The sequence below is a fragment of the Schistocerca piceifrons genome, unplaced genomic scaffold (assembly GCF_021461385.2).
Source record: "Schistocerca piceifrons isolate TAMUIC-IGC-003096 unplaced genomic scaffold, iqSchPice1.1 HiC_scaffold_901, whole genome shotgun sequence".
Classification (NCBI taxonomy): domain Eukaryota; kingdom Metazoa; phylum Arthropoda; class Insecta; order Orthoptera; family Acrididae; genus Schistocerca; species Schistocerca piceifrons.
This window is the reverse complement of record NW_025729170.1, coordinates 45,009-70,742: the sequence shown is the minus strand read 5'-3', so window position 1 is coordinate 70,742 and position 25,734 is coordinate 45,009. Positions and strand designations below refer to the sequence as shown.

Sequence of the window (25,734 nt, the reverse complement as noted above, 5' to 3'; positions counted from 1 at the left end):
ACAACCGTGACGAGGCCCGTGGAACACTGAATTCTTCGTTGGCGTTATTTACAGTAGGCTGATCGATGGTCTGTCTGAGGCAGAAATCCAAACTTACCGATTTAAGGCTTCATTGAAGTCCATTGGGTGACACTCGACTGTCCTGTCGACACCTGGCCAAATGTTTAACCTGTGGTATGGATGCTCACAAGAACAAGTGTCTGCCGCCTCCTCCTCCTCCTCCTCCTCCTTCTCCTCGCTGTATCATTCCAATGGCTACCACGCAGCCTCCTTCCTTGATTGTCCCACGTATCTTGATGAGTGGGCTGTCCAGGAGATCTGGGTGATGGAAAAAGTACCTTACCCAGTCAGTCGTAAGTTATTGGCTAGTCAGAAACCCTGCATTTTACCATCCGGCAGTTAACGATACCATTCCTGCTGCATCTCGTTCCACAAAAGATGTTGTAAAATCGCCCTGTCATGGTAGCATCCCAATCTCTTTCTGCTCCAACTGTGCAACCGGCCACCAAATTTTCACCTCACTCGGCGAAATCACCTGTTCCACAACCAGCAGGCTGGAAAGAACAGAAGGAATACTCCTACAAAGAGTTTTCACGTCCCTCCAGCCAACAAACACCTGAATCATCATCTGCCAACCACAAAGACTCCAAGAAGTAAAACAGAGGCAAACGGTCTTCTCCTTCGTCTGCATGGAGATCCTCATCAATGGTTTCACCATGTGGCACCCTCACCTGGCTGACCTCCGTGTCACCAGTGCGCAACACCAAATGTTTTTCTGCCCTGGACTCCACAGAGTGACTGTGGGAGAATGTCGATGCCTCTGTAGATCTCGTGGAGCAAGATCCTCCAGCCTCTGCACCATTCCCTGTAGCAGAGTATCTTCGAAGGCTGGCACTTGGCAGCTGCCTAGGTGACACCCCTTCACTTTTTCTCCCCTCCCCTTTCCCCATTAAGACCTCTCATCCAGTGGAACATTCACGGCCTTAGATCCAACAAGTAGGAATTATGGATGCTCTTGGAATAGCAGCGTCTTCTTATTCTGTGCTTCCAGGAAACAAAATTGTGTCCTCACAATCACTTTGACCTTTTGCATTTCTTTCTGGTCCAATTTGACCTCCCCCATGAGGTGGCATTCCATCTCGTAGGAGAGTCATGCTGCTCATCTGGGATGACCTTCATAGTCACATCGTCTCTCTGAACACCTAGCTGCAAGCTGTTGCAGTCCGCATTTTCCTTCCTTGCTTCACCTTTTCCCTTCGTACTGTTTACATTCCTCCATCTTCCGGTGTCACCAGGGCAGACTACCACCAGCTGATTGGGCAACTCCCTCACCCCTTTTTGCTGCTCGATGACTTTATTGCACATCATCCCCTTTGGGGCTCTTTGCAAACCTGTCCTTGACATGCCATCTTGGCTGACCTCAATTAACTCAACCTCATCTGCCTTAATGCTGGAACACCCATGTTCCTGTCAGACTCGACACCCACTGATTCCCATTTGGACCTCTTATTCCGCACTGCCCAGTTTGCCCGTAGCCTCCAGTGGTCTATTCTCTGTGATAAATACTTGAGTGACCATTTACTACTGTGCACTATCCATTTGCTGACTCCTACACACTCCCCACCACCCGCCCCCCCCTCCCAATGTGCAAACCAAAATGGCTGCTTTCTAAAGCCGACTGGCGGCTTTACTCCTCCCTAGCGACCTTTGGCAAACAACTTTTCCACAATTGTGATGACCAGGTAGAATCCCTTGCCAAAGTTATCCTAACCACCACAAAATATTCCATTCCTCGCACTTCGTCTTCACCACACGATGTCCCTGTCCCATGGTTGACTGAGGTATACTGTGATCCAATTCGCACACGGAGACATGGGCTCCTCATTTTTGACCATCATCCTATGATGCAGAACTGTAATTGTTATAAACACTTGCATGTGCAGTGTTGTCGTGTTCTTTGGGATGGCAAAAAAGACAGCTGAATACTAGTTCTTTTGACAGTTCCACTCCCTCTTCCATCGTGTGGGCCAAACTCGGGCAGCTCTCTGGGACCAAGGTCCATTCCCCAGTTTCCGTCCTGACCATAGCAGATAATGATGTTGTGGATCCTATTGCTATCTTCCAACACCACTATTTTGCGGAGGTGTTGAGCTCCACCCACTGTCACCCTGCCTCCGTCCATCGGAAACGAGGGGTTGAGGCTCAGGTGATACCCTTCTCTTCCCAGAATTGAGTGTTACAACACTGCTTTTACTATGAGGGAGCTCAATCATGTTCACATTTCATCCCACTCCTCCACCCCAGGGCTGGACGATGTTCACCTTTCTATTTCGGGCAACCACTTTCTCCTTCATATGTACAATCGTATCTGGACAGTGGGCATGTTTCCCAGATGCTTACGTGAAGCCACTGTCATACATGTACCTAAGCCCAGTTAGGACAGATGCCTTCCTTCTCTCTATTGCCCTATTTCTCTCACCAGCTTTGTTTGGAATGTGATGGATTGTATGAGTCATGACAGGCTGGTATGGTGGCTTGAGTCTCGCAATTTACTAACCACTGTACAATGTGGATTTGAGCACGCCGTTCTGCAATTGACCATCTTATCACTATGTGAACTCATACGATAATGGTTTTCTGTGGAAATATCAGACTGTGGCAGTGTTTTTTGATTTGGGCGAAGCCTGGGACACCTGCTGGAGGACTGTTATTGTCTCTACTCAATACATGTTGGGCTTCCAAGGCCACTTGCCCTATTTCCTTCAGGAATTTTCAAAAGGCAGGGTTTTCAAGGTATGTGTGGGTTCTGCCTTGTCGGAGAACTTTATCCAGGAAAACGGTGTGCCTCACGATTCCATCCTGTCATTCTCATTGCTGTCGCCATTAACCCTGTTACGGCGTGTCTCCCAACAGGCATTTCCGGCTCCCTTTTTGTCGACAATTTTGCCATCTATTGTTATTCTCCATGGACTTGTCTGCTTGCGCTGTGTCTTCAGCACTGTCTCAATCTTCTTTAATCATGGAGTATCGACAATGGCTTTCAGTTTTCCACTGACAAAACTGTTTGTATGAATTTCTGGTGGCACAATGGGTTTCTTCCACCATCTTTATATCTTGGGGCTGTTGCTCTTCCATTTGTTGAAACTACGAAATTCTGGGGCTCATGCTCAATTGGAAACTTCCTTGGTCCCCCCCCCCCCCCCCACATGACGTACCGGGCTGCCCACTGTACTCTGTCCCTCAGTATCCTGTGTGTTCTCTGTGGTACTTCCTGGGGAACAGATTGGATCACCCTCCTCCATTTGCACCGGTCCCTTGTCCTTTTGGAAGTAGACTATGAATGTTTCATTTATGCATCTGTACATCCATCCATCTTACGCCGTCTAAGCACAATCCATCATGGTGGCATCCGTTTGGCCACTGGCGCCTTTCTCACTACCCTGGTTGAGAGTCTCTATGCAGAAGCTGCCAAACTGTGACTGTCTCACAATACATGACGCTCTCCTCAGTGCCCCCAGGGGCTCAGCATTCATGTGCCTGGTACGGGCTTGGCGACCCTGGGGTTCTGAGCTGGGAACTGGTAAATGCCGCCAGTCCCGTCACCGTAAGCTGTGGGCATATTTCAGCGACCACCATGCTGTGCGGCAGTGGAATGTTGTGTGTCTCAGGGAATGGGGATCTCTGCTTGACCGCCCGGATCGTGAGGATGGAATGAACCTCTTATAAACAACCCCTCAGTCTCAAGGTGTGCTGCGCGCTGATAAGATGCATGGCTGTTGAGATGGAACACTCGTTAGTGGACAACCTCTGGGGAACCTGCTGCACCTCAGTTCTATAAGGCTTACCTAGGCACGTGGGGCTCTGTCTAGGTGGGCTTCTAGTGCCCTAGCTGCTCATGGGACCGAAATGGATCCTTCGAAATCCTCTTTTCCTCCTCCCAGCAGAAAGGGTGGGCTGCTGGAAGGTTCTAACACCCACTCTCTTAAGATGGCTTGTGCACGCAGTCCCCCTGACTCTGGCACTTCTTTGACACGTAAAGTCTTTGGTAACAGAATGCGTTCTGGTAATCAGAACGTGTTTCTCATTGTGAAACAGGAGGAGGGTAGTTTCGGGAAGGTTTCGCCCTTCTATATACAAAAGAGATTGAAGAGAATCTGTGGCTCCTTAAAATCGATGAAGCGTTTCCGTAATGGGACCTTGCTAGTGGAAACTTCCACTTCCTAGCAAGCAACTAACCTCTAATCTGCTAAATGCCTTGGGGAGTATGCCGTAGACACTGAAATGCACAGCGCCTTGAATTATAGCAAAGATGTTGTGACATGCCGGGATCTAGTCGACATTCCCAGGGAAGAACTGCAACGTGAGTGGCCTTCAGAAGGTATCATTGATGTACAACATATCATGAAGAGAATTGATGGCAATCTTAGCAAATCCAACTCCTTTATTCTGACCTTCAGTAGCACGAAACTTCCTGACCATGTTGAAGCTGGCTTTCTTTGCCTTAGTGTGAGGCCTTATTTCCCAACCCCAATGCACTGTTTTAAATGCCAGCGTTTTGGGCATACCACCTTAGGGTGTAAAGGCGAAGCGACATAGGCAACTGCGGTAAGGCTGCTCATGAAGGAGTTGGGTGCTCGTCTCCAACCAAATGTATAAATTGCTCTGGAACCACCCTGTTTGGAGTAGGGACTGCCGAATATTTTTAGAGGAATGCAAAGTCCAGGAAATGAAACAACCGAGCATATCTGCTATGGTGAGGCCAAGAAGATGTAAAAGTCAATGCAACCTGCCACATTTGCTACATCTTTTGCATCCATGGTTCAGAAGTCTACTCCAATGGCCGATGCCTCTACGCAGACAGAGGTGGTGAGTGTTAGCACTAACACCTGCAGATGTCAGTGCACGTGCAACGCAGCCAGTGTTTGAGCCTGTAGTCCCAACTCGAACGGCAGACACAGGTACAGTGGTGAACTTGGGCCAGCCCTTGGCGCCTCCGACAGCTGAGGCTGTTCCAAAGCCCAGTACGTCCATTACCATTCCCACGTCGGCTCCCCCCAAAGCCCACCAAACCGCAGAAAGATCCTATACAGCAGCAACAGCGGGTCAGATCATGTGGTAAACCGTCCGACCATGCAGATGTCTTTTTATGTGATGCTTCTTCTGTCTCTTCCCCAGAGCTGATGGAGTATAACGTATGTGTGGGGCAATCATCTCGCCTCACTCCTGCTGCTCCACCTGATGCAGTCTCCCCACCCCATCGGAGAGCCAGGATGAAGGTGCTACCACCGTCATAGGTGGCTCCCATACTTCAGTGGAACTTGCCGGGGTTCAGGACGCATGTGGAGGAACATTGTCTACTCTCTCGGGGTAGACCACTATGTGTGTGTGTCCCCAGGAGACTTATTTCCATCCATCATACTCCCTTGAGCTATGAGGCTATACACTCTACGAAAAGGACAGCCTTCGTGGAGAGAGAGCTGGAGGAGGTGTAGGTATTTTCGTCAGGATGGACTACCACTCCTCGCCTCTCTCTCATACGACTACTTTACAGGCCGTCACTGTGTCTGTGCACGTGCGTCATCCATTGACCGTATGTTCTCTGTACTTGCCTCCACATGATGCACTTGATGAAGCAGCCCTCACTGACCTTCTTACACAGCTCCCCCAGCCGTTCATTATTTGTGGTGATTTTAATGCCCACAATGCACTTTGGGGCTCTGCCATTACCTGTCCCAGGGGTAGAGCAGTTGAGAGGCTTCTCCTGTCATCCTGTGCCTACTTGCTCAATGGAGGACAGAGCACTCACTTCTGCACAGTGACTGGGTCATTCTCTGCCATTGACCTCTCGCTTCGCTCTCCAGCTCTTGCCGCCAGTGCTCAATGGGAAGTGGTCACTGACTTGCACGGCAGTGATCACGTCCCAATCTGGATTCACCTGCCAGATGGCGTGGGTCCCAAATGGAGACCACCGCGATGTGTGCTCAGTGGGGCCGACTGGACACTTTATAGCCAGTTGGCCCAGTTCGAACACTGTGCGAATGTTGAGGCGTGGGTGGATCATATTACAAAAATGGTCCACCATGCCACTACAGCATCCATTCCACAGTCCACAGGCCACCGGAAGAGGCAACCAGTCCCTTGGTGGAGTGCCGAATGCTGCTCTGCAATCAGGACCAGGCGTGCGGCTCTGCGCCAGTTCCAGTGTCGGCCGACTGCTGAGAATCTTGCAACCTTTCAGGTGGCGAGGGCAAAATGTCGCCGCATTATTAGAGAGAGCAAGAAGAGGTGGTGGCAACAGTGCCTGAACGCCATTAATCGTTCCACCAATAGTTCCATTGTGTGGGAGACCATCAGGAGAATTTCTGGGAGAGGAGGGAGGTGACCCATGGCTGCTGTAATGAATAATGGCACTCTCCACACGGATCCACGAGACATTGCCCACACTATGGCAGCGTATTTTGCCACGGTTACTGCAACAGCCAGTCAGGATCCGGGTTTCCAGTGCCATAGAGCGTTTGCTGAGAGGTATACTCTGGACTTCCAGTCCACTTCTAATGAAATTTACAATTGCCCATTTTCCATGTGGGAGTTGGATTCTGCATTATCGTGACACATCACCTGGTCACGACAGGATCCATTACAGTATGCTACGGCACCTCACAAGGCGCAACAAAGAAATTCTCCTCGCACTTTTTAATGCCATTTGGGCGTCATGTCACTTTCCTGACTCGTGGCATGAGGCAGTTTTAATTCCCTTTTTAAAACCTGGAAAGACCGCACGAGCCCAAGTAGCTACCATAGTGTTGCCCTCACTAGTTGCACAAGAAAGACCTGGGAGCGGATGGTCAACCAGCGCCTTGTCTGGATGTTAGAATCCCGGCAAGTCCTTAGTCGCTTTCAGTGTTGGTTCAGGAGGGTTTGTTCCACCTTCGATAACCTTGCCCTCCTGGAGGTGGCTATACAGCAAGTTTTCCACCACCATCATCACCTTCTAGGTGCATTTTTTGACATCGAGAAGGCCTACGATACCACTTGGAGGCGTCTCATCCTGGAGCAGCTAAAAGGATGGGATTTTCGTGGTTGTCTTCCTCTTTTTATTCAGTCTTTCCTCTCGCCACGATATTTTAGATACCAAATTGGTGACGTCCTGTTTGACTGCTTTGAGCAGGAGAACGGTGTCCCTCAGGGTAGTGTTTTAAGTGTGACTGTCTTTGCCATCACTACTAATAGCATTACCTCCATAGTGAAAAGTCCTGTCCAGTGTTCCTTGTTTGTGGATGATTTCTCTTTGTTTTGCTCTTCTTCAAGCCTTGCAACAACAACGCATCAGTTGCAACTTACTCTTAGACATTTGGATGACTGGGCGCAGAAGAGTGGTTTTAAGTTTTCCACTGACAAGTTCACATGTATTCTTTTTCACCGTTCTCGTTCGTTTGTAACCTTTTACTGAGTTGAGGATGAGGGACACTATCCTTGCTTTTAAAGACACGGTGAGATTTGTGGGGCCCGTTTTTTGCTCGAAGTTTATGTGGTTACCTCATCTTAAAGACCTAAAACGACTGTCGCTTAGGCTTTAAGTATTTTAAAATATCTTAGCCACAGTACATGGGTAGCCGACAGGACTTGTCTGCTCCAGTTTTACAGGGCGTTTGTGCTATCTCAGCTCGATTATGGGTGCATGGTGTATGGGTCTTAGAGGCCTTCTTACTTAAAGATGTTGAACGTTGTGCACCATGAAGGGCTTCGGTTGGCCACTGGGGCATTCAGAACTAGTTCCATACCAAGCCTCTGTGCAGAGGCTGGTGAACCGCCACTTCATATGTGGTGGCGGCTACTTATGGTGCGCCAGGCGTGTAAAACTACATATCATACACACCTGCATGCCATACCATTGCTCAGCTTCCTCTGGCACGGCTATTTCATAACCGGCAACGAGCGATGCGGCCCTAGGGGATTCATGCACGGGATTGCCTCTCTGCGATGGATATGGCTTGTCTTCATGTTTCCCGTCACGGTTGAAGCAGATTTCCACCTTGACTCCTCCGGAGACCCAGACTTATTTTAGATTTGACTAATTTTAAGAAAGATAGTACACCAGATTTTACATTCCAATCTCTGTTTTTTGACATTTTAGGTGTGCGTCACGGTTTTACCGTCATTTACACTGATGGCTCCAAACAGGAGAATTTCATTGGCTGTTCTGTAATGTTACCTGATATGTTACCCGGATTCGCCTCCCTGATGAATATACTGTTTTCGCAGCGGAGCTCCATGCGATCCTGAAGGCAATGGAGTGGATGGATCATGTTTGGGGCAATCGATTTCTCCTCTGCTCTGATTCTCTTAGTGCCTTACAATCACTGCAGAATCTGTACCCAACTGAGGAGATGGTTCAGCTGATATATGACCAACTGTACTTGCTCCAACGGCAGGGTAAGGAGGTGTCCTTCTGCTGGGTGCCTGGTCATGTAGGAATATGGGCCAATCGGGCTGCCAAGGAGGCCTGCAGAGAGCAGTCAGTCATTTCTGCACTCCACAAGAAGTGCGTGGAGTTGTGAGAGGAAGAATTGCTGGCGGTGACTGCCAATAAACTGCTGCTGGTGAAGTCAACAACTCGGCTGTGGTGTTCCTCCTGCCGGTTGCTGAGGTGGGAAGAAGTGACCCTCGTGCGTCTTCGGATTGGGCGCTGTCCTCTCACACATAGCTTTCTATTACGGGGGGGAGGATCCCCCGTTTTGTGATGCTTGTGGTGCGCACATCTCTGTCTGGCACGTTTTAACAGACTGCATTTCATACCGTGATGCAAGGGCAGAAGCACAAGTTGATGGGGATCTGCCCTGTGTTTTAGCTAATGATGAGATGTATGTGTCTAGGATTTTAAAGTTTTGTGAGGTGTCTGGACTCTGGTCTAAACTTCTAGGCTGGAGGTTTTTGTGTCTTGCAAAGTGGCTGGCTCCTCCCTTTTTTCCTTGTGGTCAGCTAGCCACTCCCATCTGCTATATTGTTTTAGGTCCCTCTACCACTTCCTTCCTGTGTTGTCCAAGTTTCACTGCTGACAGCATGCTTCGTCCCACACTTCGGTGTGGGTAGGCACATATTTTTCCAAGCTTGTTACCTGTATTTTACGTTCTGTTTTATCTTACTATTCTGAGTATTTTCTTGGCACCCATCTTAATCTGTTACTGGGAGTGGGCGCTGAAGACCTTGCTGTCGTGCACCCAAACAACCCACTACATACTGTACATACATGCTCTCCTCAGCAGGTATGCATGCCGTTTGTCTGCCGTGCCTGGCTACTCATCCTATGCCTCCTCCTTTGACCGTCAGTATGGTGCATGTCCCTCTTCTCTGTTATCTCCTGGAGTTTGCTTTCGGTTATTGCACCAGCAGATTAACTTAAAACTACCTGCCACTTTTCCTTTGGGTGTGAACCCTTCACCACCTTGGCTTCATGCAGCGGCTCACGTTCACCTTGTACTTCATTTGATTCATAAGGAGACTACTCCAGACTCGCTCTATCCCCATAAGATTTTTCGATCTTCGTACGGAACTTCGCGGTAGTACCTTTTTGAATGCTGATGGCTCTCCGACTGACCTTAGTATTGGGTGTGCTTTCGTTATTTCCACAGAGCATTTTTGGTGTCAGCTTTTGGAAGACTGCTCAGTATTTACAGCAGAGCGGTACCCTGTATCAGGCCACATTATACATCCAGCGACACAGGCTGTTCGATTGTGTCATTTGCTGTGACTCTATACCCTCAGAGCCTGTGTGTGATGCACATCATCCATTCCTTAGTGCAGTGGGTCCAGGAAAGCTTTCACTTCCTCACTCTTGATGGGGCCACAGTGATGTTTATGTGGGTTCCTGGTCACATTGGTCTGATGCGAAACGAGGCTGCTGATGCTGCTGCCAAGGTTGCAGTCCTCCTACCTCAGCCAGCTAGTTCTTCCATTCCTTCCGATGATCTGCTTATCGCCATCTGTCAGCAAGTGGTGTCACTTTGGCATCACCACTAGTCTTCCCTTCACAGTAATAAGCTGCAGGGAATTAAACCTCTCCCAGTAGCTTGGACAACCTTCTCTTGGCCCCCTTGCCACGAGGAGATCATTTTAGCTAGGTTGAGTGTTGGGCACTGTCTTTTTAGCCATCATTTGTTAAGTGGTGTTTCCCACCACTTTCTTAACGCTCATTGTCATCAACGTTTAACTGTTTGGCATTTCCTTATGGGATGCCCTTTTTTAACCACTTAAGTTGTACTGTATGTTTGCTGTCCAATTTATCGGCCATTTTAGTGAACAGTGAGAGAGCTGTTGACCGTGTTTTGCTTTTTATCCGTTGTAGCAGTATGGCGAAAGATATTTAATCTTTAGTTCAGGACCTCCATTGTCTTTATGGCTGCTTCTCCAAGAGAGGCTGTCCGTTGATTGTAGTTGCTTTTAACTCCTTTCTCATCTTTGTGTTCTACTGTTCTGACATGGACGCATATGACCTTAGTTGTTTTAATGTCTTAAAACAAAACAATCATTGTTACTCCTCATTGTGATCTAATTGCGTAAGGCACATAATGTACACTTTGCTCATCCTTCTTCCCTTGCTTTCTTAGATTTAGTGCTCTCTACTGGCAGTGATGTCAGCACTTGAAGTAGAGCATCACAGTTCCCTTAAATGGCTTAACATGTCCATCATGAACAATGGGAGTCTTTGTTCGTAATTATAACTTTTCATTAATGAGTGACTTCATTTTTATGACCTGCTATGGTCTGTGGCGTCATCAGAAATTTCATTGTTTTGTTCGTAGGTGAGCAGGGATTCATCACTAAGACCCACTGACCAATTCTGAGCTGTGGTAATTGGTCTATATGTGATCCTATTTGCTATTGACTCTCTAGTGCATCTGTGTTTGCTGTCTTTACCTTCTTCCAAACATTGTGTAATGTCATTGCAAACTTCGTAACTGATTCCCAGTTTTTCCAATTTTAGGCTTAATCACCACAAAAACAGAAGTCAGTTTTGTACCATATATTACCTCATATGGTGATGGACCAACACTACACTGGACATCAGAATTGTAAGCTGACATGACATACAGAAGGTAAATGTACCAATCATTGTGATGGAAGTTCACAACAACTACTCAACATCTTACCAACTGTACAGTGAATGTATTCTGTTTTCCTGATAGACTGAGGGAGCCAAGGGCTAGTCCTGAGCTTGTGAGTGCTTAGTAAATGACATAGGTGCTTAATCATACTGGATATAAAATTAGTGCCCTGATCTGTAATTATTGTATCAGGAACACTAAACTTCAGCAACCAGCTTTTCACCATTGTCTTTGCCACTGTACTTGTTTTAAAATGCATACTGTAACAGTTATGAGCTTTCTTCATCTTTGATTCTATGAAACATGCTTTCCATATTTTGGGATGAGGTAGAATGGACCACAACAAGAAAAAATTGTCAGGTAAATGTGGACTCAAAAATGCATATCTTTAATAGCTTTGCTACTGTGAAAGACATCTTTTCTACTGAACAAGGGTTCATAGCTCTTAAGGTATGCATTTTAGAGCCTATGTTTAGTACACAATTTTTTCTTGGTTTGGCCCATACTACCCACCTACCAAAATATGGAAAGCAAAGAGCTCATGGTAGAAGAGATTTGGTTCACAGTATCGAATATGAGCTCTTACGACGTGCATTTTGGAGTCCATCTTTACCAGATTTTTTCGCTTCGAATGATCGTTCCTGTAATATCCTTGAATATAGACCATTCGTAATGAAATACCATGTATAAGCTCATATGATAGTCATTAATCATTTCAAGCGCAGTTGGCACCACACTGGGGCTGTATTTCATATTCCTACACAACAGGCCATAGTGCTTTGTGGACTGCAGCTGTGCCCTAAATACTTGAAATCAAATCTTCCTTCTTGGGCTCTAAAAATTCTGTTTTTCTTTCCTGATTGGTATATGCCTTCATAGTTAAATTCACTTGATTTCAGAGCACAATACGTTAACATACTTGGAGCCTCTTGTGGTCCCAGCAATCACTTCAACACAACATGGTCTGTCACAACTTTAAACTTTTTCGTGTACGAATAATAGTGGAAATACGTAATAGCATAAATAACAGCCAACATTTCCATCTCTGTGGTTGAATAGTTCTGTTCTACTTATTCATCTGTATCAATGCATATTCTGTCAAGTGTTCCTTGCCATCTACATCCTAACTGGGAATATATTCAATCACCTGACTGTTCATGTCTATTTAGTTTATTTATTTATTTATTTACATGTCAGGTTCTGTAGGACAAAATTGGGGAGCAAATCTCCAAGGTCATGGAACGTGTCAGTACATGAAATTAAAACATAAAAGTTATAACAGATAAAAATAAATGTTTATGAACCCGAAAGTCAGTCAGTCCATAAGTTTAAGTAAATGCAATCAACCATACAAAAAGTATCAACTTAACTTTTCAATGAACTCCTTGACAGAATAGGAGTGAGTTATGAGGAAACTCTTCGGTTTCGATTTGAAAGAGTTTTGAATTTTTGTGGTAGCTTATTGAAAATGGGTGCAGCAGTATACTGCACACCCTTCTGCACAACAGTTAAGGAAGTCTGATCCAAATGCAGGTTTGATTTCTGGCAAGTATTAACTGAGTGAAAGCTACTTATTCTTGGGAATAAGCTAATATTGTTAACAAGAAATGACTTTAAGGAATATATATATTGAGAGGCCAATGTCAAAATACCCAGACTCGTGAACAGGGTTCGACAAGAGGTTCATGAACCTACACCACTTATTGCCTGAACTGCCTCTTTCTGAGCCAAAAATATCATTTTAGAGTGGGATGAGTTACCCCAAAATATAATACCATATGATATAAGCGAATGAAAATAAGCAAAGTAGGCTAATTTTCATGTCGAATAATCACTCACTTCAGATATGATTCGAATAGTAAAAGTGGCAGCACAAAGTCTTTGAACAAGATCCTGAACTTGGCTTTTCCACAACAGTTTACTATCTATCTGAACACCTAGAAATTTGAACTTTACAGTTTCACTAATCATATGCCCATTCTTTGCAATTAAAACGTCAGGTTTTGTTGAATTGTGTGCTAGAAACTAAAAACTTAGTCTTACTGTGATTTAGCGTTAGTTTATTTTCTACAAGCCACAAACTTAGGTCATGAACTGCACTATTTGAATCCGAGCCAATGTTGCACACAACATCCTTTACTACCAAGATATTCATCATACAGAAATATTCTGTGAGAATATCTGGTGTTCATCCTCAAACTTCATGAAGGCAATTGTTTAAAAATTTAGGCATCCTAACAACCTCTCTTATGAAGTTTGTTGTGAGGCATCAGGCACAATTTAAAAATAGTAGTATTGTTTGTAAGTCTAACACTTGGAAAAAAATTGCCTCTACTATGCACAACTTAACTTACTCAGCTGTAAAAATATTTGAAAACATCACCTACAAATTAAGGGTGCAGGCACATAATAAAAGTTTTAAAAACAACTGAAATAATTTCTGTTTGACAACTCCTCCTACTCAATGGATTAATTTATATAAAGTTAGTATCTGTACGTTGTTGGGTTCTACTTACCTAATTTTGTTCTAGACTAACACAGCAATATATTCAGTAATATTACTTCTACCAGATTTGATCAAGTCCGTGTATTTTTTTTTTTTAATAAAAAGTCTTGATCATTTAAAATGAAGCAGATTTTAGCCACCAAATATTAAAATGAAGATGTAACTTGATACATTATTAATGAAATGAGCATAAAGTCTCTGGTATCTATCTTGGAATAACTAAAAACCTGTAACTTTGACTACTTCCAGAATTCACTGAACATACACTCACTCAAACAGAAACAACTACTGAAATTCACCAAAACAGGTAAGCAAGTTCCCAAAATGTCTCCTTAATACCTTGGTATGACAAACTGTAAGATGTAAACAAACTCTAGTCAACACATATGTCAGATTTAAAGCTCTCATGCTTTCTTTAGTACTGCTCATGCTCATGCTTATGCTCGCTTTACCAATAATACCACAACAATGATAAGGAAACAGATCAGCCACTCACATTAGTATGGGGTTTATATTGTTTTCTAGATCTTTCCTCCATGTTGGGATTCAGGTGACGCCATCAACTCCATTAAAAAATTTAGGACACTTGTGGATCTCCACTGCTTTCTTGATAAATGAATCCCAGTAACACAAGGTGTGTGCCAGGATTTCAGTGTTGTCAAATAATAATTTGTGTGTGTTGGTAACACCATGCTTTGCAATGAATGGTTTCTCACAACGTCTTAGTTATACATTTTGGAGTGTTTCTTGCACTGTTCATTAATAATGTGATTACACTGATGTAATAATTCACACCAAACTCACATGATATATTGTAAACCACATGCCTCAAAGACCTAGGACATCTTACTAGGTACAATCCATATTTTTAGAAACTGGATTAAAGATGGGTTATTTTTAAGTATAGTTTTCACTTCACCTCTCAGTTCGATGAGATGACTTTACTTTCCAGACTTAGGACTTTGTCAATCTCAGTTTATAAGATACACATCAAATTAATTTGGTAAAGATTTCAATATTATATTTTTGACTAATTTACAGCAAAAATAACATTAATAAACTTCCAATCTCATAAAGATGTCACACTTTGCAACTAGAGCGTGGGGAAATAGTCGCAGGATCATACGTATTGTTTTCAATAGCTTGTCTTCAAATTGAGAAGCACATTGTGATCAAATTTAGTAATGGCCTGTCAGATAATGATGCACAAAAATCAACATTCAAATTAATTTTATTTATTTTATTTACATGTCAAGTTCCATAGGAACAAACTGAGGAGAAAATCTCCCAGGTCATGGAACATGTCAGTACATGAAATTACAACATAAAAGTAATAATAGATAAAAATAAAATGTATATGAACCCAAAAAAAGTCAATCCATAAATTTAAGTAAATGCAATCTACAATACAACAAGAACTTACCCCAAAATATACCACCATATGATACAAGCGAATGAAAATAAGCAAAGTAGACTAATTTTTGTGTCGAATGATCGCTCACTTCAGATATTGTTCCAATAGTAAAAATGGCAGCATTAAGTCTTTGAACAAGATCCTAAATGTGGGCTTCCCACGACAGTTTACTATCTATCTGAGCACCTAGAAATTTTAACTGTTCAGTTTCACTAAATATGCCCACTCTGTGAAATTAAAATGTCAGGTTTTGTTGAATTGTGTGTTAGAAACTGTAGAAACTGAGTCTTACTGTGATTTGGTGTTAGTTTATTTTCTACTAGCCATGAACTTAGGTCATGAACTGCACTATTTGAAACCAAACCAATGTTGGACACAACATCCTTTACTACCAAGCTAGTGTCATCGGGAAACAGAAATATTTTAGTTACCCATAATACTAGAGGGCATATCATTTATATAAATAAGGAACAGGAGTGGCACCAACACCGATCCCAGGGTCTGCCCCCACTTGACTGTACCCCACTGAGACCCCCACATCACAGCCATTCTCAACATTGTGAATAATAACCTCTTGCTGTCTGTTGCTAAAATAAGAGGTGAACCAATTGTGAGCTACTCCCCGTATTCCGTAATGGTCCAACTTCTGGAGCAGTATTTTGTGATCTACACAATCAAAGGCCTTAGTTAATTTAAAATACATGCCTACTACAGTAGTACAAGCTAGCTCTGCAGATGACGAAGAAATTTAAGAAATGTATGACGAAATAAAAGAAATTATTCAGATAGTGAAGGGAGACGAAAATTTAATAGTCATGGGTGACTGGAATTCGGTAGAAGGAAAAGGGAGAGAAGGAAACGTAGTAGGTAAACATGGATTGGTGCTAAGAAATGAAAGAGGAAGCCGCCTGGTAGAATTTTGCACAGAGCACAACTTAATCATAGCTAACACTTGGTTCAAGAATCATAAAAGAAGGTTGTATACATGGAAGAAGCCTGGAGAAACGGACAGATTTCAGATAGATTATGTAATGGTAAGACAGAGATTTAGGAACCAGGTTTTAAATTGTAAGACATTTCCAGGGGCAGATGTGGGCTCTGACCACAATGTATTGGTTATGAACTGTAGATTAAAACTGAAAAAACTGCAAAAAGGTGAGAATTTAAGGAGATGGGACCTGGATAAACTGACTAAACCAGAGGTTGCACAGAGTTTCAGGGTGAGCGTAAGAACAAATGGTAGGAATGGGGGAAAGAAATACAGCAGAAGAAGAATGGGTAGCTTTGAGGGATGAAGTAGTGAAGGCAGCAAAGGATCAAGTAGGTAAAAAGACGAGGGCTAGTAGAAATCCTTGGGTAACAGAAGAAATATTGAATTTAATTGATGAAAGGCGAAAATATAAAAATGCAGTAAATGAAGCAGGCAAAAAGGAATACAAACGTCTCAAAAATGAGATCGACAGGAAGTGCAAAATGGCTAAGCAGTGGTGGCTAGAGGACAAATGTAAGGATATAGAGGCTTATCTCACTAGGGGTAAGATAGATACTGCCTACAGGAAAATTAAAGAGACCTTTGGAGAAAAGAGAACCACTTGTATGAATATTGAGATCTCAGATGGTAACCCAGTTCTAAGCAAAGAAGGGAAAGCAGAAAGGTGGAAGGAGTATATAGAGGGTCTATACAAGGGTGATGTACTTGAGGATAATATTATGGAAATGGAAGAGGATGTAGATGAAGATCAAATGGGAGATACGACACTGCATAAAGAGTTTGACAGAGCACTGAAAGACCTAAGTCGAAACAAGGCCCCAGGAGTAGATAACATTCCATTAGAACTACTGACAACCTTGGGAGAGTCAGTCCTGACAAAACTCTACCATGTGGTGAGCAAGATGTATGAGACAGGCGAAATACCCTCAGACTTCAAGAAGAATATAATAATTCCAATCCCAAAGAAAGCAGGTGTTGACAGATGTGAAAATTACCGAACTATCAGTTTAATAAGTCATGGTTGCAAAATACTAATGCGAATTCTATACAGACGAATGAAAAAACTAGTAGAAGCCAACCTAGGGGACGATCAGTTTGGATTCTGTAGAAATATTGGAACACGTGAGGCAATACTGACCCTACGACTTATCTTAAAAGAAAGATTAAGGAAAGGCAAACGTACGTTTCTCTCATTTGTAGACTTACAGAACGCGTTTGACAATGTTGACTGGAATACTCTCTTTCAAATTCTAAAGGTGGCGGGGGTAAAATATAGGGAGCCAAAGGTTATTTACAATCTGTACAGAAACCAGATGGCAGTTATAAGAGTTGAGGGGCATGAAAGGGAAGCAGTGGTTGGGAAAGGAGTGAGACAGGGTTGTAGCCTCTCCCCGATGTTATTCAATCTGTATATTGAGGAAGCAATGAAGGAAACAAAAGAAAAATTTGGAGTAGGTATTAAAATCCATGGAGAAGTAATAAAAACTTTGAGGTTCGCCGATGACATTGTAATTCTGTCACAGACAGCAAAGGACTTGGAAGAGCAGTTGAACGGAATGGATAGTGTCTTGAAAGGAGGATATAGGATGAATATCAACAAAAGCAAAATGAGGATAATGGAATGTAGTCGAATTAAGTCGGTTGATGCTGAGGGTATTAGATTAGGAAATGAGACGCTTGAAGTAGTAAAGGAGTTTTGCTATTTGGGGAGCAAAATAACTGATGATGGTCGAAGTAGAGAGGATATGAAATGTAGACTGGCAATGGCAAGGAAAGCGTTTCTGAAGAAGAGAAATTTGTTAACATCGAGTATAGATTTAAGTGTCAGGAAGTCGTTTCTGAAAGTATTTGTGTGGAGTGTAGCCATGTAAGGAAGTGAAACATGGACGATAAATAGTTTGGACAAGAAGAGAACAGAAGCTTTCAAAATGTGGTGCTACAGAAGAATGCTTATGATTAGATGGGTAGATCACATATCTAATGAGGAGGTGTTGAATAGGATTGGGGAGAAGAGAAGTTTGTGGCACAACTTGACTAGAAGAAGGGATCGGTTGGTAGGACATGTTCTTAGGCATCAAGGGATCACCAATTTAGTATTGGAGGGCAGCGTGGAGGGTAAAAATCGTAGAGGGAGACCAAGAGATGAATACACTAAGCAGATTGACAAGGATGTAGGTTGCAGTAGGTACTGGGAGATGAAGAAGCTTGCACAGGATAGAGTAGCACGGAGAGCTGCATCAAACCAGTCTCAGGACTGAAGACCACAACAACAAGAAGCAACTTCCCCACCCCACAAAGAACTCCTTGAAAAACAGCCAGCTAATCTGTATCCTGGTAAAGGAAGCCCCTGAATTGTCAAATTATTATGTGGTACTCCAGTATACCAATAATTCCAGAATCACATCTGTAAGCAGTTCACTAACTTTATCTCTAATACCTTTTATATTTTGATGAAATATGCTAATTCATTCTCTTCTTGGAAACATGACTTCCTCTGAATATAAGCCTTTAGTTAGAGGGACTTCCTTTTAGCAGGTATACATATCAGCTGTCTTCACACTAAAATAGGTGCAGCTTCAACATCAACTACTACAGGAATTTTTCCATGAGTGATCCTACCAACACCCACTACACTGTCGTCTATAAGCTTTGCCAGCTTCCCCTTCCCATACCTTCTGAGGTGGAGGCCATGCCTAGTGAAACATGACAGAATAAATTGTCCCTCATAGTTTGGGAATATCAGTACCAGGTTTGTTGTCAATGCTCCCTTCAATTTTTCAAATGCTGTCTAAAAGTTGACTATGGAAATTCCACACCTTTTTTCAACAAATGATTCAATAGCTTAGCAATTTCGGCAAACTCTTCAATGAATTCCCATTATTAATTACAGAACCATAAAAATGATTGAAACTGCTATGTAGTTTGTGGTGGTAAGAAAACACATTCTGCAGAAGTTAGGCGTGCGTCAATATTCACATCTTTCTCTCATTACAGAGTGTTAACTGTGCTGGATTTAGCCTCTTAAAGAATTCTTCTGACCATTGCATGTGCTCTTCCATATCCTTAGAAAATGCAATTATGTTGTTGAGATAAAAAACAGTCTTGATTTTAATCCTCTGAGCACTCCATCGGATACTAATAGCCTCCGAGATAGCTGGCACATTCTTAAGACCAAATGGCAGCCTAAAATATTGATAGTGACTCCAAGGGACAGTAAATGTGGTCTTTGGCCGCCTTTCCAGAACCACTTCCAACAGTGATAACCACTCCTCATACACATTGTGAAGTATTTACATTGACTTAAGTTCTCTCTAATCTCCATTATATTTAGTACAGGATGTCTGTCCATCACCGCTCATGCAGCAAAATCTATGCTTTTTTGTTCCATTCTATGATTTTTTCAGGACTATTACAATGGTAGCTGCCCATGGACTGTAACTTTGTTTCAGTATTGCCCTCAGCCAGCAGTTGATCAATAAATTCTTCCAGTATAGGTTAGAGCTGCCTAGGTATCCTGTACGGCTTCTCATACACTAGAGCATTGTTAACCGTTGGTATGGTATGGCGAGTTACCAGTATTGCAGGTAATGATTGACCGGGATTGAACAGGTTGACAAATCATATTAACAAGGCTTTCATTGTTGACTTATCTCTTCCCTCCAAATTGTTTTACCTTCTCGCATAATGCAATTGTGTTGATGGTCTGGTTGTGGCAAAGGTCCTCACACGACCTACCCAGATTATACTCGTCCATGATCTCCAAGTTTGCAATCTATAAGCTCAACTTATCAGAGCTAAAATCATCCACACTTTCCAAAACCATACAATCCCCATCTATTTCCTTCACATGTACCAGGCTTCAGTGCACAATATAGTGCAACATGTCCATCTTGTTATTGCATTCCAGTACCTCTGCAACACGCATCATCTGAAGGTCAGTACCCACCCACATTTGTAACACTGAAGTTTTCTGCATTGCTTTTTAACATGGTCCATATGTCCACAGCTGTAGCATTTCACCTTTGTGTGGAAAAAGAAACACACAACCCTTATCTTGTCCTCAGGCCACAATATTGATCTCTTCCACTTGCTTAGCAGCCATAATGGTGGCAGCAAAATCCTTCGGGTTTTCCATTGTCGCTCTCCTTGACATGTCTGCTGGAAGTCCTCTTAAAAACACATCTGATTCCTGTTCTCCTCTTCTTGTGGAGTAATTCTGTCTGCTTCTACTTTCTGTGTAAGCTCGTACAAGTTAGCATTGATTTTCCTAATTCTGCCTATGAATGCCTCTACCAACTCACTTCACTTTTGAGACAACCCATTAAGCTGTTCTCTAAAAAAGCCTTGCAATATTCTGCTTGCGATAACGTGGTTAGTGGGCCTTCTTAAGCTGCTTAAATGTCTGTGCTTTATCCAGCACTTGATGGTACTGATGTATGCTGCTTGCATCACAACCAACTGTAATTTAGACACATCCAAGGATGTCTTGTCTGACCAACTGCCCAACCTAGCGGCAGCTTCCAGGTCATCACTGAACATTGAGACGTCCTCGGTTGCCCTATCCGAAAAAGGAGTTGCTAGATTAGCTGTGACAGGATCCAGAGAAGGGATAGGTGAACTAACCAAAGCTTTTGCTTCCACTACATCCACTTGTTTATGCTCATTCTCGCTATTAAAAGTCTCCCTCTCTTTGCAAAGCTTCATTTATCTCCTTTAGCTCGGCAAACTGCCTTGCCAAGAGTTCATCCATTTCCTGGATTGTCATTGTTTCTGTTTTTGGCATTTGTGCAAACTCTTAACACACCACTCTAATGAAAGCATCAACCACAATACACACAGGCACGGTTACAAGAACAAACTACACTATTCCTTATGAAGGATAATAGCCCAGTGTTATTCAGAACACTGATGCACTTTGTGGCCATTGCTTTGTCTTGTGCTGCACACAGCTGGCACCACTCACATGCATAGGAAGTCATTCCCAGCCAAATTACAATACTGGCACCTCACTGATTGTAAGTAACATTCCTTATAATTACCCCTATACAACAGAATCCCAATCCCTGAAAAGGCAGCAGGTCATAGTTATCGGGCAGTGCCATTGGCTGGTGATGACTTCATTCATTTCTGGTTGTTTGGTTTAGTTGGCTCCGGAAGTAACAGTTTAGAATCGCAGACAGTCTAGTACCGGCTGTACAGCTGTTCTACATTCTGAGGCTCTGTCTCTTTTGCATTTTATGCTAAGGAAAATTCAGTAACAGGGTGTAATTTTTCAGAACTGTAAAATGCAGATATTTGGTTATGTTATCTATGTGAACCAAAGTGTGTTTGCAGACAGTGTGGTAGATGTTATAGATCTTGATAATGATCTTAAACCTATAAATTATATAAATATAATATAAATTGTATAAATATAATTTAGGTGCAAATCCCCATGTCCTGTATGGGCATCCATTGTTCAGTGTGTTTATGGTGGTGAGGTATGTGGAGGCTTCAGACTTTTATTGAGAGAGAGAGAGAGAGAGAGAGAGAGAGAGAGAGAGAGAGAGAGAGAGAGAGCTGCAAAAAGGGACATAATTGAAATGTAATCATCAAATGATTCTCTTAAATTTTTTCAAATTGAGTTGATATAACAAACCAAAATCTGAACTCACTTTCAAGATGAGTGAGGTTCAAATCTCCACCTGGCCATTTTAATTTAAGTTTTCTGTGATTTCCTCTTCTCACTTCAGAGAAATGCAATAATAATTTGATTCCAGTGCCATTTCCTTCACATCTCCTCATGAGCTAATGTTCTGTTCCTAATGTTCTGGGTTGACAAAATGTTAAACTTTTATATTTCTTCCTTTTTATCTGATAAAATAAAGAAACCACATACAGAAATATGTGCATGTGTTATTCAGTTGTTTCTGCTTGGACTGTAATATAATGAAATATGTTGTTTTAATGGTGACAGCATCTTTCAAGAACGTAGAGGACAGATGTCATGTGAGAAAATTTATGTATTCTTCTTGTTATTTTGTGTAATCCTTAATTTGGATGGTAGGATGTGGAATCAAACCTGTATACTCCCATATATAAATTAGTCAGTTCTTGTAAATAATTACTGGGTTTAATTTTTTGTGTTTTTTTTATCCAGAAATTGAGTAATCGTTGTTTAGTATAACATTGTTTGTAATTATATAATTTGTATTTATAAATAATTTATGAGTAATGATTACATACCTCCTGCAGGATGTGCCTCGTTTATCGCCTGGGGGGAGCTACAATGGATGTTACAGTTGTATTGTGCTGTGCAGGAATGTACACAGTGAAAGGCCATGTGTATAAAGCAAACTTCGGAGGGGACAAGTTCACAGAAATACTTGCCAACTTCCTCGCCGAAGTATTTCACCAGTGAGTTCAATTGGTCTCTGTTATTACAAGATGTCTCTCTTTTTGGCACTGTGTTATTGTAATATTGTTGATAATTACCCTATGTATGATTTGTGATCAAAAAGTAATGGAAATTTTTATTTTACTAAAGAATCTTAGTTTATTCATAATCATCAGCCTTTTCCGCTTCAAAGTAATCCCCCTCAGATATGATACACTTACGCCAGCACTTTTTCCAATCTTGGAAGTGCTTCTGAAATTCACTTTTCGTTATGATGTTCAGCTCCTTCAGTGATTCTGTTTTTATCTCATCAGGGGTGTCAAAACAACGTTCTCTCATTGTTTTCATCGACCTCAGGTATAGGAAGAAGTTGCATTTGGCCATGTTTGGTGAGTTTGGTGGCTGAGGTGACATAACGTTTTTGGCTTTTGCCAAAAAATTGTGATCAAGCATTGAGATGTGAACGGGAGCATTATCGTGGTGCAATTTCCACGAGTAGTTTTGCCACAGTTCTGGCAGGTTTCTTTTTAGGACTGCTTCATGCAAACAGCACTTAACTTACAGGTAGTGTTCCTTATTGACTGTACAACCATAAGACAAGAACTCTTGATGCACTATCCAATTGTCATTGAAGAAAACAGTGAGAAGAACCTTGGCATGTGATCGAATTTGTTGAATTTTTTTCAGTCCTGGCTCTTCAGGCAGTTTCCATTGGGATGATTGGGTCTTGGTGTTGGTGTCATACCCGTATACCCATGTTTTGTCACCTGTTTTAATCTTATTTAGAAGTTCTGGATTGTTGTCAACTTTGTTCAGCATTTCCTGAGTGGAGTCTAGGTGGTGACGTTTTTGGTCAAAATTCCATGATTCTGGAGCAAACTTTGCTGCTGGTTCACGTTTAATTCCCAAAACACCCACAAAAAAAAAAAACTTGGCATGAGCCAAAGGATACACTGACATCATCAGCAACGTCTCTGATGGTGATTTGGTGGTTTTCCAGAGCCATTTTCTTTACTACTTCCACTTTATAAGTAATGATGTGCTAGGGCATCCAGAACGGTTACTGTCTTTGTCTTCTCAACCCTCTTTGGAATGTTCATACCCCTCATAAATTCTTGTCTTACTCATAGTAGAGTTGCCAAAAGCCACAGTCAGTATTTCAAATGTTGTGCTACACTTTATTCAATTTTTCAAGCAAAATTTAGTGCAACAATGTGGGGAAAACATAGATTGCTACTTACTGTAAAGATAACACACTAAATTGGAGACAGGCACAGTTAAGACTCAAATAAGCTTTTAGCAATGGCCTTCATTGGAAAAATAGAAACGCACACCATTCATTCACGCAAGCAAGCACACCTCACGCACACATGACCACCAACTCCAGCATCTTAGGTCTGACCCCAGCTGCCGGAGTTGGCGGTCAGTAGTTCATGAGGTGTGCTTGCTTGTGTGAATGAATGGAGTGTGTGTCTCTTTTTGCAATGAAGGCTGTTGCTGAAAGCGTATTCGTAAGCATCTTTTAATTGTGCCTGTCTGCAACTAACAGTAAGTAGCAGTCTATCTTTTCCTATGTTGGATATTCCTGCCTGGAGTTTCCATTGTTTAAAATTTAGTGTAAATTCTTTGATCCACCTTTTTCGAAAGTAAAACATTTTCCAGGGACTCTGAAAACACGTATAACCTTTTCGACTGTGAACAATAAAATAAATATTTAAAACAGCTGAAAATCCCAAACATATATCAGGAACATGTGTATCAACAAGAGAAAAAAAGGAAAGAAATTGAAGATCAGATGTATGAAGCCCACGAAATAAAAATATTCCTATTACTTTTTTTATCACACTTTGTATTATGTGTAGTGATGATTGTTGTCCCGCTCCTAGTAGTTGGTCATTTTGACAATATGTGCAAAATGCACCTGTCTCCTTTGAAAATATAATATTTTACTGTTAATTCTTTTCCAAACACTACAGAAGACTGCCAGTGGTGTATGAAATACAGTAATATTGTTGTTGTGGTCTTCAGTCCTGAGACTGGTTTGATGCAGCTCTCCATGCTACTCTATCCTGTGCAAGCTTCTTCATCTCCCAGTACCTACTGCAGCCTACATCCTTCTGAATCTGTTTAGTGTATTCATCTCTTGGTCTCCCTCTACGATTTTTACCCTCCACACTGCCCTCCAATACTAAATTGGTGATCCCTCGATGTCTCAGAACATGTCCTACCAATCGATCCCTTCTTCTAGTCAAGTTGTGCCACAAGCTCCTCTTCTCCCCAATTCTATTCAATACCTCCTCATTAGATATGTGATCTACCCATCTAATCTTCAGCATTCTTCTGTAGCACCACATTTCGAAAGCTTCTATTCTCTTCTTGTCTGAACTATTTATTGTCCACGTTTCACTTCCATACATGGCTACACTCCACACAGTAATATTAAGAACAGTAAATTGTCTTGGGTTTATTAATGAGTTTTCAGTGATGATGAAAAGTATAAATTGCCTTGAAATAGAATACATGTATGATGCAATTTGAAACAGTATTGAGATGTATTCATAGTCTTACGTTTGTTGTGTAAACTGTGTTACTAAACATCTAACCCACTATTTGGCATATGGTTCATGATTCCAGTTACAGATTGCCTATCTGATGGCTTCCAAGGGCAACAAAAATTTGACTTTCAGTATTTCATTTAATTATTGACCAAATTTAAAACATTAAAATTCTGTCATAATTTACTCATTAAGAGGTATAAATCTTATGTTAAAAGTCGGGCACAGTAATAAAAGTCTTATAGTTAGAAATGATGTACGTATCTTGAGGCAGTGTAACTCAGGGCGTGCAAGTTGTCCAGGCTATATTCACCCAGAATTTGAGAATGAGAGCACTTAGCAACTTCCAACTAACTTTACATGTAATTTCAAATCTTTTCTAAACTCTTCTCACTTACATGTTTAATGTCAAATATATTTAACACATTAACTCGTTTGTAGAGTAATCATACAGTCTGAAACTGTTTTATACATGAGTGTTAGATTCTTTAAAGAATCTTCACTGAGGTTTACTGTTAATTATTAGGATGTGATCAGAAAATTGGCTATAGCAGTTGTCAATGCTAGTATTGCAAACCCATGCAAGGTTGCATTTATATGGTGAAATGTATTATAATGTGAGATAATGTAATGGAGAAAAACTGTGTAGCTTTAATACAGGGTGTACATAAAGTCCGGGAACACTTTCAATTATTTATTGCGTAAGAACCAAACATTGTACAGATACCATACATGTCGTCTTGAAGAGAAACCCTGTAGGTTTTTTCCATGTATACCATGTAGTTTGGTA

The 25,734-nt window shown here is 42.1% G+C and overlaps 1 protein-coding gene across 1 annotated transcript in view; it reads left to right on the top strand.

Moving 5' to 3' along the window:
• LOC124771264 (heat shock 70 kDa protein 14-like) overlaps window positions 1-25,734 on the top strand; it is a gene marked incomplete at its 3' end in the record, with an annotated part of 156,569 nt that overhangs the window by 91,489 nt on the left and 39,346 nt on the right. Inside the window, exon 5 of the mRNA XM_047249295.1 lies at window positions 22,248-22,409. Coding sequence (XP_047105251.1) covers window positions 22,248-22,409 — 162 coding nt within the window. The remainder of the gene's footprint in view (window positions 1-22,247; window positions 22,410-25,734) is intronic.